A 16139-nucleotide genomic window follows, 5' to 3' on the forward strand; every position below is an offset into this window, starting at 1 on the left:
TGCTTCAAATATTTATGAGGCAGACACTGTATGAGAAAAACATGTTATAGAGCATTATACATATATGTTGCAAAAAAACATTCTGCGCAATAATCCTGCTTGTAGGTTTTTGAGATGGAGACACCTTGCTTTTCATTGCCCAAAAACTTACAAAGTTTTTTTTGGTATGATGATGATTAAAGAGCTGGAGCCATACTACTTGGAGACTGTTTTTGCTGAAGAACTCTGGTATTCTACTTATTTTCTGTTTGGCTCATCAGGGAATGAGTCATCTGTTCCTGCATCATTTACGGCAGTGTGAAATGTAGCTCGCAGATCTTATTTGTCTAGCTCCTAAGTCAGCCCCCATGTCTGAGATTGGTTTCAAGAAACCTAACAAAATTAGCACAATGTGTCACTGCTGCGGTGTTGTGAAAATCTGTTATGTGTTTTGTGCTTTCCTAGGTACAAGAAGTCTAAAACTCATGAGTAAATCTTTCAGAATTCTTTCAGAGAGTAATCTGTAAGCAGCTCTTGGAAACTGAGTATGTCTCTGTGTTTAGATCTGAACTACCTGAACATATGTGTCAGAAAAGAAGACTAGTGATGACTAGCTTTCTACCTAGTGGGATTTTAACAATGCAGTGGCCTTTAAGGATTGTCCCCAGTGATCGGCTGTTTCTAATGAACACTGGTATCAGTGAGACAGTGGAGAAGACTAACCACATTGCAGTGAGCTACACTGTTGTACCTGAAAATTGGTGTCTGGAGGAGCTGCTGTGTTTGAATAAGTGCTTTGCTATGTTACTCTAAAATACATAAAAGGTGCTGTTCTCCCCCTTTCCTTTCCAAAAATAAACTTGGAAATGTCAGCATCAAGAATGGCAGCATATTTCTTGACAAGATGAGTGAAAGACCACAGTTATTTCACAGAAGTACTACTGAAATGTGTTAACTTCTTTAACATGCCCAGCTGGAGAGAAGTGTTAGAAGCTGTAATGGTTATGGATAGTGAGCATCAGTGTCTCTGTAAGAAAAGATAAATTGAATCATGCTGATTTAGAATTAGAGAAGGAAAGTGATGAACTTCTGTAAGTCTTGTTGCACTTGACTGAATGTGAAATTTCAGCTCGTCCCTTATGCAATGCTTCTAAACCTAAAAAGTGAAAATGGTGACTCCATAGCATTATAAGTATCTATTTTTATGTAGCAAGGACACTGACTAGCAATTGAGAAAAAATGGCTGGGAACATCAAGAAAGAGGGACCTTTCATTTTAAATTCCAGTACAATTTTGCATTACTTCCTCTGCTTTTCTTATATTTTATCTCTGCACTTCTGTAATGCTGCTTTGTGCAGCCTAAAGGGGAGGGGAAAGAAAGGAAGTGAAACTGTTGCATAAAAGCTTTTAATATGATTCCACAATGCTGATAAAGGCATTTTTATGAACTACGCATCTTTAAAGATTATTACTGATATTGATATCATGCTGTATGTATTTCTACAGATGCACAATCAAGTTCTAAGTGTTACCTACTCTGTGATTGTGCACCCATAGCTAACTGCTCATGCTTCTGCTACAATCTTGAACTCTCAATTAACTGAATATTTAAATAGAGTATTTTAAATTTGAAACATTCTTATCACAATATTGACTTCTTATTGGCTAAGCGTTAGAACAGTGTTGTACCAATCGGTACAATTAGATATGTGGTCTCTGGCTATGTAAATTACTGTTGACTCAATAATCACATACTTTCTTCTTTCTTTATCTGCTATAATAAGAATGTAACTCTTGAAAGGGAATTTCATTCTTTGGAATGGAAACTTAACCTTCAGGCAGACTGGTTGAAGGAACTAAAAAGCTATGCTGCTCAAGTGTTCAGTGTGAATACTTTTAGTGTCAGTACAGAGAAGAGTGCATTCTTTGTTGATAAATCACAGGATACTGAAGGAATTCTACTTTTTTGTGCTTTTTTGCTAGACAGGAGTCAATTACTTAAATAAACATTTGCTTTGAGGTTGAAAATTTTCTTGAAGTACAAATAGCAGCAGCACATAGGTACTATTCTAAGAGGAAATGTTTTACTAATAGAAGATGAATGGCCATAAATCCTTTACATGATTACAGGTGATATTGTCCAAGAAACGACTCAAGACGATACATGCTAGGAAAGTTTTATCAATGTTGTGCTGGAGAACTCTTTTGCTTTACTATCCACTTAGAAAATTTAGTATAGTGGAGTCAATTAAATGATAGGCATTGATGAAAGTGGATGTATCTCCTGGAATGCACCTTTCATGCCATGCTAGTGGCATGAAAGGTGCTCCATCTCATATAAGAGACTCTTTAGAAATCTAACACACCTCGTTATATGGAATTTGCCATTCTGACAGCTCATTTTAAAATAAAAATGTTACACAGATCACACAAAGCAATTATTTCCCATCTTTCACAGTTGTATAAATGCAGACTGCAATCTTAGCTCTTATTTCTGCTGTGATTTCTATGGATGGATTAGACTAGAAGAGATGCTCTTAGTCCATCTGTTTCAGTTGAGTGTTTCTGAGTGGCTTGAATTGAAATGGGAGTACTGTGGTCTTCTGAAGCTTTAAAAAAGACTTCTAGGAATAAAAACATTCAAATTTATACTCTGGAATCAGTGTAGTGATTATGATTCTGCTAGAACAATCATCTCACCATAATACTAGGGGTACAGAAATCTGAGGGTCATGGCAGAAACAGGGAATGGTGATTTCGTATCTCTTGCAGTACAAGAATTAGGAATAATTACATGATAACAGAAGGCAACAGGTTCAAGCGAACAGAGAGATTTCTTAAACAACTGTGTGCTAAATATTTGCATTGATCTAAAAAATGACTTGAGATTTTTATGAAAGAAAAATATGGTGAAGGTTATTAAATACTGAGATAGCAGCTTCTGGCTTGAGCCACAGATTAGGAAAGACTGGGAGAACACTGTGGTATAATCTCAGTCAGAGTAGGTGGAAATCACAAAGTTTGGTGTACTGCAGGTGTGTCACTACAGTATATATCCGAAGATTCTTTAATGACATTAAAGGTATTTCACAATTAATACCACACATTTCATATTATTACTTAATATTAAAACTACCTCTTCAGATAATGCAATCTGATTTGTATTCCTTTGTCTGTGTAAAACATTTTGTTATCTATTAAGAAATCCTGGTTTTCTAAAATAAAAATATAAAATAGTTAACATATATAAAATAAAAATTTTGCAGCCCTTTCGTAGGCTTACATATATTTTGTATAGGTCTGATTAGATTTTTTCTCACATCAATTATTTAATCTTCAGATACTGAAATAATTATTTTATACTCATATTTGCACCCACTAAAATTAATGTGTGTATTTTGACTTGTTCAAATCAAACAGAAAAAAAACACAATTTCCAAATGAAAATATCATCTATTACACCATTAGATACTACATAATCAACTTGTTCAAAAAATATTCTCCTGCTGTTAAGAGAGCATCCCATTTCCTCTACAGATCAGTTACTATAAAGGTTTTCAGTTCTCTACCCGATCCTTTACATTTGCTTTATGGTTTTAGAATCCTTCTGAATCTTCTTTGCTCTTGTGCAAGTTATACTCCTTAATCATTTAATGTTCTGATCCTACATCCTGACTTAGTGCTTTTCCTGTTTTTCTTCTGTAATGGGAGGGGTAGATCAGATGGTGAATAATCACACAAACCATGAATAAAACAGTTGAGGACCACATTAAATGATTATTGCTAAACTAAGTTGAAAACAGGGGAAGAGAAGAAAAAGTATAAGACTCAGAAGTGCCCTTTCAAAGAGGGGCCTCCTAAATTCATGGACATCTTACTTCTTAAACCTGTAAGAATGTTTAGTATAAAGTAGTAGGTCAGTGCTTTTCTATATGCTACATGAGAACATGAGCACAATGATGGGTACTAATAAAATCTGAAATGTACAAAGCAATGTTAGCTATCTCTTTTGTACGTTGTGAGTACAATTACATAGTTACTAGCAATAACCTTACTGTTAGCTTCATCAGAAAAAGAAAGAAAGTGAATAGTCAGTCATTGGCTAAAGCATTTAGAAAGGAATTGCCTCTTGGCCATAATTCTGTAATTGCTGTTTTTCCAGATTATTGATCCATAACTTCACTTAATTTAAAAAAATCAAATCTTTAATTTTGGTGGAATACTTTCAGTGAAGTACTGCTCCATTGGAGCAGGTGGTAAAATTCTCGCTGGCTTCAGAGAGATGAGGATTTCTGGCCAGCCACATACTGCAGTTCTCATTCACTTCCCTACAACAATTCATAGCCTGAAAACAAGATTACATTAAGGCGCCTTGTTAAAGCTACAGAAAGGCAATTTTCACTGTAAGTAAAATATGTGCTCGCATGGCCTTTAACTCTAGTATCTTGTTTTTTATCAAGCAGTCTCAGTTTTCGTGTAGTCAAGAATTATGGTGCACACCCACTGATAGCGTTTAGTAACTTTAATAGGGTTTTATTTGCAATTATTTCTTTAAAATAATTTGTTAAAAATATTTCTGGCTATACAGTTCTAATGTAATCTTCATTTCTGTATTAACTCTCATTACCGATGATGTTCATTACTAGTGCTTGGAGATTTGGTGGCAAGTCTGTACATTCTACTGTTCTTCACTTCTGTGTCAGCAGTAGACTCACTGTACCTTCTTAAAGACCTGCTTACATTTGACTCCGCACACTCTTATTTCCTAGGAAGAGAAAATAATTTTAAAATTACATCTTTTACATATTATATGTGCATTATATATTCATGGGTATGTCCAGCTTAATTTCAATATATTTCTTATCAAATTAGATTGTATAGCTTGTACATATTTTAGCCTATTTTTAATCCTAATAGTAGCACTTGGTTTGGGCTTATTGTCTGGAGAAAGGTGGAGTAAGAGAAGTTACTTTGGTATCTCAGATCTTAGAAGACCAAATGTGTTCCAGGGGCATTATTGTTTATTTGTGCGTGCAACTGCTTAGGTCTTTGACATGAGCATTCTATATTTTGGACATATAGACAAGGTATTTGGGATGGATTTAAGTAACAAATTCTGAGTCTGTATGTTGATGATCAGTAGATCAAACTTACAAATCCAGAAATCAGCCAAAAGCCCATTCTAGCAACCCAGTGGTCATGGGTAGGATGGGGCAGGTAATCGCATACAGAAGAGTTGAGCTAGGTCTATAAACCACAGCACAGGAGTGAGTTTTGACTGAACTTCACTGTGTTAGATGCCTAACGCTGTCCGCTGGTATTCTGTCTCCCATAATAGGTTTTAAAAATTCTTTGCTTGCTAATAATTGGGTCATATCTAACTGCTCATAAGAATGTACACTGATTTATGAGACCTACTGTTGTTCACCTAACATCACTGAAGATGCAGTTTAATCTTCTCTATTACTGAAACTGTTGAGGTTATACCTGAGTTGCACAGACTTTGTGGGAATTAGTGGAGGTGCTGACTAGTTTTCCTGGAAGAAGAAAATTGGTGGAACTTCTTAAGGAATGTATAGACAAAGATTATATATGACATAGCAGAAGGACTGTACTTCCTATTTCAAGATAAGACTTAAATAAAGTTGTCAGAATATTTTGAGGAATAGGAGGTATTGTTAACTGGGAAGTTGTGCCCATTTCCTTGTATTTCTTTACAAACTTTAAAATGACTTATTAAGAAGAACTTACACTGGGTCAATAACCTTATTCACGTGTTACCAGTCTGTTATGAGAGAAGGTGTTTCATGATGAATTGATGAAACAAGCAGACTGGTTCTGTGAGTTTAGTTGGAACTGTTTTTGTTCATTGTATATATAGTGAAGCAAAAAGAAAGAGTGTGCAGTAAGTCCAAAGAGATCTGCTGACAGGGATAAAAACCTGCAGAGCAGAAGCAATCAATACAATAGAAAATGGCAATAAAACTCAAAAGGAAATGGAGAATGGTCAAATAAGTCACTCACATAAAACAGAATCCAAGGAGGAAAAAGAACTACAAAGTACAGACCATAGATTGAAATGATAAAAATAGGAGGTGATAAACTACTAAAGGATGTGGTACTACTTTCTACAGAACCATGGAAGGAATTAAATTAACACTTGGCTCATTGTGTAAAGTTCAATAGCATCATAAAACAATCGAAGTATCAATTTCTTAGAGGTAACTGCCCATTGTATCAAAGTACTTTCAGGAGCACAGGGCCCAGTAATCTTGGCTGATCAAAAGATACTAAATGGAACTATTTCTGTGCATGTGTAATGGAGAGAGTTACATTAATGAGGATTCAGAGGAATAAAGAGGACATAATTTGAAGTTCATGAAATATAAAATGTGATAAAATATTGGGTACGGGCTTCTAAAATATTTGGGTACTTCTTTTGCATGAAGTAACTTTGTACTGGCTTTTGGGTGCGTGATGGACAGATCACAGTAGATTGTACAAGTTCAGTTAGTGCATGGATACCTGAATGTGCTGGCAGGTATGAAACTTCTCTTCACAGCCTTTTGAAGCAAAAGCATCAGATCAGTCAGGTGATGTTAGGGTACCTAAGGTGGCAGTAGACAACAGTGGCACTTGCACCAGAATCTGAATTTATGCCTTCTCAGGTATGACTCTTGACAGGTTTAAGCATAGAAAATGGTCTGGCCTGCAGGTTCGTGGCCAGGTTGTATGGCTAGTGTATAAGTCAGAGTAAGGACAGCAGAAGTCTAGACTTTAAAAAAAAAATGAAAAGATGTTGGGAGTAGTAAATGGGAAGAGAGAATGATTTCAAGGAGACAAGAACCTGAAATTCACAACATGGAGGCCAAAGAAATCCGAGAGCAAGTAATGCCATCGCTTCATGTGGGTTAAATGCACCAAGAAATAAGCTGAGCTTCAGGGCCAGACACAGTGTGGCTAATTGCAACCTGTTTGCAAGCACAGATTCTGAAAACGCTGCTGCTTGGGGTCACAGCACTAAGTGCTTTTAATCTGGGAGGTAGTGTGGAACTGCTGTAGTGTTTACATGTAGATTGAGGGGATGTTTTGTCCTGGTTTAATCAGTATTCCATATCACGACATCTTGCAGCAGGATATTGGGTGCAGAGGCACAGTGCACTGTGGAGCTGTACTTCCTGATCCTATGCTCTTCAGCACTTTCACATGAGTTCCAACCTCCAAGAAAACTACTATTCCCAGGAACCTCCACAGTTCCCCAAGTGATGCCCAATTCCAGGTGACAGGGAAGAGGCACTTCCAGGTTCCAGCAGTGATGGTAGCCTTCCTCTCTCTCCCATTTGAGTTATTAATTGAAACTCTCTTTCTTGTTATTATCTTGCGTTCTTTCACCATTTGTAGTAAATCTGTAATCTCTCCTATCTTAGTTGGATCAATTTTCTTTCCTTTTCCTCGAAAGGAGGAGGAAGGGGCTCCCTTCTCCTGTTGCACTTGAAACTGTGACATATATACACTGGAAATTCTGCAGTCTCATTTTCATTGCTTCACCTGTACTTCTGTTGAGGCCATGACTGCAACTATAAATTTACTTCCATCCCTACCTGCATTACATCAAGTATGTAGTCCAGATGGGAAGGTTTATTACATACAGTCCTTCTCCAAACTTGTTTCTGGGACTTCCACTATTTCTTACTTGGTAATAAGAGGCTTAGGGTACTTCTGCAAATATTTCATCCATAACAGTTTCTGATTTGGATATTTAGAGAATTTTAATTTGGGGTGTTGAATGCTAAAAGGACCAAGCAGAAGAATGAAACTAAAGTTGGATTTTATTTTCTCAGCACGAAGAGTGCATTTTATCCAAAGTAATGAGAGAGTGAATATGCTATGAAGAGCTATGTAAAGAAAGAATACGCATCTTCTTTCAGATCCTGTTAACTTGGGAAGATGGAAATGGTGATCAGAGAGAACATGACATTTCAAAAGCCTAATTGCTGTTTTAGTTCTCTGGGCTATAATGCAGTTTGGGCTGTAACTATTTTAAAAGAAGAATGGTATATTTTCCCCTTACGGCTTATTGTTGAGTGTGTAATTTTACAAGCTCCCATATTGTGTATTTCACAGAGCGTACAAGGATCATTCTGTTAAATGGTTTCCTCAGTGTAAACATTTCAAACTGGTATGTCTGAACAGACAGTTATCAGAAAGAGTACTGCTTTGAAATGAGGCAATTTTTGTAAGGGATTTGAAAGAATAATGGTGCCAAATTAAATTACTACTTTAGAAGCAAAATACAGCAAGAAGTCAAATACAGCACCAGTACTTAATTATGTCAAAGAATGCCAAGATAACACAGCACCAAATCTTGTTTCAGTAAATAAAAGGATGGCACTTAGTACCCATTATATGATCTTACCAGGTGCATTTCATCTCCTTCAATCCACTGAGTCCAACCACGATCTTCTTTTTCTCCTTTTTGCACACAAAGCAGCTTATCTCCATCCCAAGAAACTGTGGTCTAAGAAAATGGGCATGTTCAGCATTACCGTAGTATTTCACTAGTAAATCACTATTTTGATTAGTTTACTTAAAGAAAAACTACTCTTATATAATAGACTAATGAATCTCATAAGCAGAATAATTGTAGCGCATTGTAGTACTTAGGATAATTACAAAAGAAATTTGCTTAAAGAGCAAGTTGCTTCCCAACTGCCTGTCAAAACCTGCAAAGGTGAGACAAAGCTGTTTAACTGCAAGAAAAAAAATCACATAAAAATCATTATGTAAGAGTGCACTTCTTTTTCCCTGCTGACAAATACAACAGCAGAAGGGATATACAGCCTAGTACTGTATTCATAAGAAGAGCTTTAAGATTCAGGTCTTTTTCTACCACAAGGACTGCTCAGCCCGCTTACTGGCAGCTCTAGTTAAACAAGAAAGACTTATAAATACTGGGCTTTTTTTTCCCCCCATATCTTAATCTATCTTACGTCATTGAGCAGAGTAGCGTGGAAGTATCAGTAAATTGATAACATTGCCAGTATCCTGTTTTGTTTAGCTGGAGCAGTAGTTGAGCCAGGACTAGTAGAATACCAGTTAAGGTGTTGCAGGATGTAATGCAGCACTTTCATGAATACCTGCACTGCCTTGAACAGTTCAGCAGAACTTAATGAAATTACTTGAATATATGAGAGTGCATCCTTCCACTTCTTACTGTGGCTAGTCTTTATTGACAGTATGCTTTTCACTTCTCCCTAAGATAAAAAGAGGAACATTCTATAGAATTTTTGCAGAGGGAAAGGAAAGATTAGTGGCAGTTTGTGCTGCATTAGGATAGCTTAGCACAGATATTAGCACACTGCTTTCAAACCAGCTTGAATAAAATGAATCTGAGGACTAGCTACAGATTTACTGTCTACCTCATGTAAGTGTTCCAGCCACTGCCTGTATAAGCAGCCAGATGTGGATAAATTCTGATCTATTTAATTAAAGGAAAACTTTATGCATCCATCTTGTGTGGTTTCTAAGAAAAGAAGCTGCCGTAGGTTTTTCATTCTATGAATTAAAATAAGTTCAACATTGAAGAACTTTCAGACCTATTTATTTAATTTGTGTATGTCACAAGCAATTAATTCTTAAATGATAACCATGATAGCATGATAGCCACATCAGCCAGCATTCCCCACCCATGGGAAGCTTTAGACTAAACGGGCATGGAAAAATGAATCACCAGAAAGAGTGCCAGCAAAGATTATCATAGGCAAGGCATTATGAGTGATCCAATATAGTCTATTTGCACCATAGGGGGTTTCTTAAGAATGACAGAATGGCCTGGGTTGAAAAGGACCACATTAATCATTGAGTTTCAACCCCCTGCTACGTGCAGGGTTGCCAACCACCAGACCAGGCTGCCCATCCAGCCTGGCCTTGAATGCCTCCAGAGATGGGGCATCCACAACCTCCTCGGGCAACCTGTTCCAGTGCCTCACCACCCTCTGGGTGAAAAACTTCCTCCTAATACCCAACCTAAACCTCTCCTATCTCAGTTTACAACCATTCCCCCTTGTCCTATCACTACCCACCCTTGTAAACAGCTGTTCCCCCTCCTGTTTATATGCTCCTTTCAAATATTGGAAGGCCACAATGAGAGTCTCCCTAGCGCCTTCTCTTCTCCAAGCTAAACAAGCCCAGTTCCCTCAACCTTTCCTCATAGGAGAGGTGCTCCAACCCTCTGATCATCTTAGTGCCCTCCTCTGGACCCACTCCAAGAGCTCCACAAAAACCAGACTTATTTGTCCTCACTAAAAATCTTTCTGATTTGTAAAGTGCATTGGCAATTTTTTCTGTTCAGTCATGTAAAATGATGCATTTAAACCTAGTAGCAGATAACATTTAAAAAATGCTATCTCCTTTCAATATTTAAAATGCTAATGCAGGGGTGAACAACACATTGTGACAAAGCTGTAATTAAGAGAGCTAATGTGGTTGCCATTGTTAACATCGTTTTATGTATCTATTTTGAATCTACGGATATCCAGTTGGAAAGTAGAAGATGACAAATAACACTAAGTTTATATCTCAAAGGCTTTCTGATGATTCTAAACCATGAATATATCAGAAAGTGAATTTTATTTCTGCCAGGGATCTACAGATGCAGGAGGTACTGGGGAATAAGTCATTTTTGTATGCAGATTTTCTTAGTAGCAGTACTTATTTTTATCCATTAAGCACTAGCTTAATCACAGATAAATTGTTAGATTAGCTGTAAAGTTAAATTTTGTACCATTACATGTGAGTTCCAAGGCAATATACCATCATAAAATCAGATCCAACATTATTAGAACTACTCACATGCAAAGTCAGTTACTGTGGAAGTTAATAGTTTTGATACTTCGCTATCCTAGTAGACTTGGGGACACTAGAGAAATGTTTGTGGCAACACAAAGAACTTTTTCAGCCTCTAAGAGTTTTAAAAACATTCTCAATTCAGAAAACACACTTTTTTCTCTTTGTTGTTGTTTGGTTTGGATTTTCTCATCAAGATTAGATTTTGGTGATCTAGTGACAACCATAGAGAGTAAAATATCACAGACCATTAACCATGCCATTTTATCAGAATTCCCAGATATTATCCTTTTTCTTCCTTTTCAGAAATATAACTACTGATGGGATGTGAGGACACCGTACAGTTTCTGATTTTTGTATTTGCTATGAAGATTATAAAGGAAAGAATATATTATATGGCAAAAGAACATAATGTTACCTTCCTTATTGGCAGAAACAACTGCTTCATGACAATAAGATTAATTGGTAGCATTTTTATATTTTCTTTCTTTAGGTCATATTCTAAATTCTGATATAAGACCCAAATAACACATAAGACAGAAATTTCTCTTTTAAGTCAGATCAGAGGAACAGTAAGTTCTTCAATTCCAAATATCTCTACTGAGACAGCAAAGTATTAGTTGAAGTTGGAATTGTTATGGCTGTTGTAAGTGCACTGGTTGCTGCGAATAATCTACCCTTTCCCAACAACAAAGACAGCAAAATTAACCTTATTTTCAAATATTTGAGCCAGAACATAATAACATCCCAGAAATATTGGTAAATATTAGTCCTTTTGTTGTAAATAAGAACAATTATTTTAGAGTTTTCCTTTTGGCACAGATACTCTTCTTTCTCCTTTCTTTGTGTATATGGAATATTTTTTCACTGACTACTGACTGGGAGAAACACTATAGCTCTAAAAATGTAGGTTTTCTTTTGTGTTCATAACTGCTAATGCTGTTCATACTTTAAGTGAGAAAATAAACTATTTATGTATTCCCTACCACTTTTGACATTCTCCAGAGAGTCCCTTTAAATTCCCACGTTAACTTAACAACAGCATAATGGCAGCATAAAGAAAAAAAAATGCCAGGAAGAAAAGAAGAATGGTAGGGAGATAATGTAGGCAATTAAATCTATGAACAGGCAGTGCTTGGATTCTCTTATGCCTTCAAATTCTGTATTATGCTGATTTTTTTTTTTTTTAAGCTTTATTATTGCAGCTTAAGCTCTTTCCTTGCATCACCCAAAGATGGGCAATGTGATAGAACTTGTTAGAAATGTGTCATTAATCAGTATATCATCTCAATGAGCTATAAAAGCACTAGCACCATGCAGTCAGCGACTAAAGGCGAATACTGATCAAGGATTTCTTGCTTACATTCTTTACATCGTTGCTTACTGCCAGATCAAACTGAAACCTAGGATTTACATATTTTGAGTGAAATATATGTAATTCTATAGGACACATCAGCAGATGCTAATTAATGTGATTAGTGGACAGCATGATTAATGGTCTTGCTCCAGTTTAACTTTTCTCAAAAATTCTAACCAACAATATTGAACCTCTTTTGGATTAAATACCTTGTTTCTGACATACAACTACAAGTTGTAATTAAGAAAAAGAGAAGAGGCCAATATTGTATCTTTTGCCAATGGTCCCAAAGTCTGATGCTATTTCTGCCTGCTAGGAAGAGATGGATTATTTTACAAAAAAGAACTATACTTTATACAAGCTAATTACTCCTTGAGAGTAACACCTTCAGAGTAGCCCTGCTGAGAAGGACTTAAGTGCTCTGGCTGGTGAAAAAGTGAATATGAGGCAGCAGTGTGCACTTGCAGTCCAGAAGGCCAATGATATCCAAGCTTCCACCATAAGAAGGGTGGCCATCAGGGCAAGGGAGATGATTGTTCTCCTCTGTTCTGCCCTTGTGAGGGCCCAGCTGAAGTACTGCATCCAAGTCCAAGGCCCCCAAAACAGGAAGGATGGGAAGCCTCAGGAGATGGTCCAGAGAAGACCACAAAGATGATCCAAGGGATGAAGCACCTCTCCTATGAAGACAGGCTGAAGGAACTGGGCCTGTTCAGCCTGGAGAAGTCTGTGAGGAGATTTCAGTGCAGCCTTCCACTATTTAAAGGGAATTCACAAACATAAGGGAATTCAACTTTTTAGATGGGTAGACAGTGATAAAACAAGGTGGAATGGTTTTAAATTAAAGAGAGATTTAGATCAGATGTCAGGGGGAAGTTCTTTACTGAGAGAGTGGTGAGGTGCTGGAATGGGTTGCCCAGAGAGGTTGTGGGTGCCTTGTCCCTAGAGGTTTTTAAGGCCAGCTGGATGAGACCCCAGGCAATCTGATCTAGTATTAGATCAAGTGGCAGTAACAGCAGTGAAATCTTGTCAAGTTACAGTAGATAATACTTCCAGCTTCTAGTAGTAAGGCACATTGACCTACAGCCAGATATACTGAATTGTGTAATTTACTGAAATATTCAAACAAACTGATTTATCAGAAAAATCTGCACTGTCAAACTGCATAAACATTTCATGTTGGCAATGCACAGTGTTTCTCATGCCCATGTTGGCTGTTCCTTATGTGCTAGCTTGGGTTGTGTGCTGTGCAACTGAAGACACCTAGTGTATTTTATGGGTGAATGAAATACAATTTTCTCCTTAAGTAGCCAATGAACATTTTTTGCTGAAGCTACATAGATTTTTAACGTACTACATTTACAAATATGAATTGCAGCTACTATCTTTCATCAAAAATGTTATTGATTTCCCATCTTTCGGAGAAACACAGCAGTACAGTTTCCATTTTTCTTCTGCTTCCCTTCACAGTGTTGTCTCTATATTACAGCGCAGTAAATGACCGCAGTGCCCTAGGACTGTATGATACAATCCATGCTCTGTCTCAATTCAGTAATTCTGTGCTTATGGGAATCACTAGTCATTTTACAACTGTAATTATGATTTAGGAAAAAATTAAACCATGGAAAGCAATTGTTTAGATCAGATAGATACAGGAAAATCCACTTTGAGATGTGTCCTATGTTTCCAACTAACACCAAATAAAATATTCTAGAAATTTCAGTCAAGCACTGCAATGTATCCAATTAGATATTAATTAGATGCTCAAGATAAAGCTTTTTCACCTGGACTATGGAAGTGATATAAAAACATCTGATAAGCAGTTGCCAGGTAAAATATTCATCAACTGAAGCATTGATAGAATAAACTAATGTTGATATCACAGCCACTGTAATGCAATGGTGGAAACACATTCGTTAGCATCATAGTCACTACCTGTGATCTTTTGCATAGGAAGCATACTCTACATTGCTAACAGGTGGGCAACAACCACATTAAGCATTTGTCACCTCTCCAGCAACTCCTTCAATCTCACCAAATCTATAGCTGGTAGGTTGTTGACATAAAATACTGAGAAAAGAGCACACAAGCAAAAAAATACAGATGTTTTTCTGTTGTTCTTTCAATTCCACAGCTAAAATTAGGCAAAATTAGTTTTCTAAGAGAAGTCTGATCCAGAAATACTGGGAACATGTAGAAAAATCAAATTGAAGAATGAAAACTATAGGTAATTTTTCAAAGAGCCTCAAGTTAAATAAGGTATCTACCATAACAGTTTAGATATTCTAGAGTCAAAAAATAAATTTGTGATAAAGACATTCACTTAATTTCTAATACTGCTTAAAGCAATCTTCTACCTTCTTACAATTATTTTTTCGAAGTGGATTTTTTTGTTTAGGTCCATGTTTACTGTAGCTGTTTTCATGGACTTCTGAAGCAAATCTTACCAAGTTGAGTAATTTCCTTGCTCCTCTACACGTGCTATGACAAATTGCAGCTAATTTCAGTAGGTTTAGACTGTAACAGCCAGAATTGATTTGAAGTTATAAGGGTCCATAGCAGTTAAGCAATACTTCCATAAATAAGATTTTATTGAGTTTTGATAGCTTTGAGAAAAAAAGGACCTGAACTAAACACTTGGAGTTAGGAAATTCCAGTCACCTTCAGCAAGCTGGAATTGCACAAGTTCCAGGAGGGTTTGCCACATAGGAAGACAGAGTAATAGTTCTGGATTCTGGCTTTGAGTGTCTGGCTCCAATATGATCTGCAGCAGCCAGGCTCTTCAGTTGTAAGAAAGCTGCTGCACTCTTCTACCTCAAACTCAACCCATTTTTTTCATAGACAGTTGTTTGCAAACCAGTTGAAAGCGCCATATGAGATTTTTAGTTGTGGTGGTCCAGACTTCATTGAACCTTTGTAGAGTGCAGTTTTAATTCCAAATGCTCCTGCTCAGACCAATTTGGGTAACTGAGAACTAAGGCTGAGAGATGTGGGACAGTTAAGACTGGAGAAGACAGAGGAGATCTTATCAGGGCTTATAAATATGGCGGAGAGGGGAAGTGAAGTGGATGGGGCCATGCACTTTTCAGCAATGCCCAGTGACAGGACAAGGGGCAGTAGGCACAAACTGAAACATAGGAGTTTCACCTTCTCAGAGGCTTACAGAACACCAGAACAAGCTGCCCATAGAGGTGGTAGTGGTCTCCTTCTCTGGAGAAATTCAAAACCTGCCTGGACATTTTCCTATGTAACCTACTCTACTGAACCTGCTTTAGCAGTGGAGTTGGACTAGATGATCTCTAGAGGTCCCCGCCAGCCCTTGTGATTCTGAGTGTACAAACCATCACACTACAGACTGAGTGAAAATCCTGAAAGATGCAATTATAGAGATGTATCACCAAGAACATCAAGATAAGGTCTCTATCTAGCAACCCAGTACTATGACTGTTTTTTCTCAGTTGTCCTTATTCTTGACTGTATTCTGGCTCTGATTTATTGTATTTGAGAACAAAGTAGCAATATGCTGGAAAATGTAAGCAGCTGCCAATAAGGTCACTATTATATTTAAGACCTTAAATGGAAAGAGACTGCTGTTTCCGTAAGGCACTATCAATGGCACATGGTCACTGTGGAACAGTGGTCAGTAGGTTCCAAACAAACTGTTTGGAAATCTAGCCGATCTTAAAATTTGACACAAATATGAATAGCCTACATCCCTACATTACTCCTCCTACCTTAAGTTCTAATTAAATTAAGATACTCAATTTTTATTGTCTACATAAAAGCAACTTAGGATTATGAAGATAAACTGCTACAAAGGAGAAGCCTGACAATCTGAAAAAACTGCAGAAACATTTCTTAATTGCCAGGATCACTTATCTATTGAGAGAAATAAACTTCTTGTTTGTTCTGTTCATGATCATCCCATGAATTCTAGTCACTCTTTCCAAAATCTAACAAA

General features: G+C 37.0%; 1 protein-coding gene across 1 annotated transcript in view; it reads right to left on the minus strand.

The window, feature by feature from the left end:
* Nucleotides 1-27: 27 nt before the first annotated feature.
* Nucleotides 28-16139, minus strand: part of RBP1 (retinol binding protein 1) — a 21701-nt gene continuing 5589 nt past the window's right edge. The window contains exons 3-4 of the mRNA XM_003208997.4: nucleotides 8396-8497; nucleotides 28-4744 (exon numbers count right to left, since the gene is read on the minus strand). Coding sequence (XP_003209045.1) covers nucleotides 4691-4744; nucleotides 8396-8497 — 156 coding nt within the window. The 3' untranslated portion in view covers nucleotides 28-4690. The remainder of the gene's footprint in view (nucleotides 4745-8395; nucleotides 8498-16139) is intronic.

This window comes from Meleagris gallopavo, chromosome 11, assembly GCF_000146605.3.
Source record: "Meleagris gallopavo isolate NT-WF06-2002-E0010 breed Aviagen turkey brand Nicholas breeding stock chromosome 11, Turkey_5.1, whole genome shotgun sequence".
In the NCBI taxonomy this organism is placed as follows: Eukaryota; Metazoa; Chordata; class Aves; order Galliformes; family Phasianidae; genus Meleagris; species Meleagris gallopavo.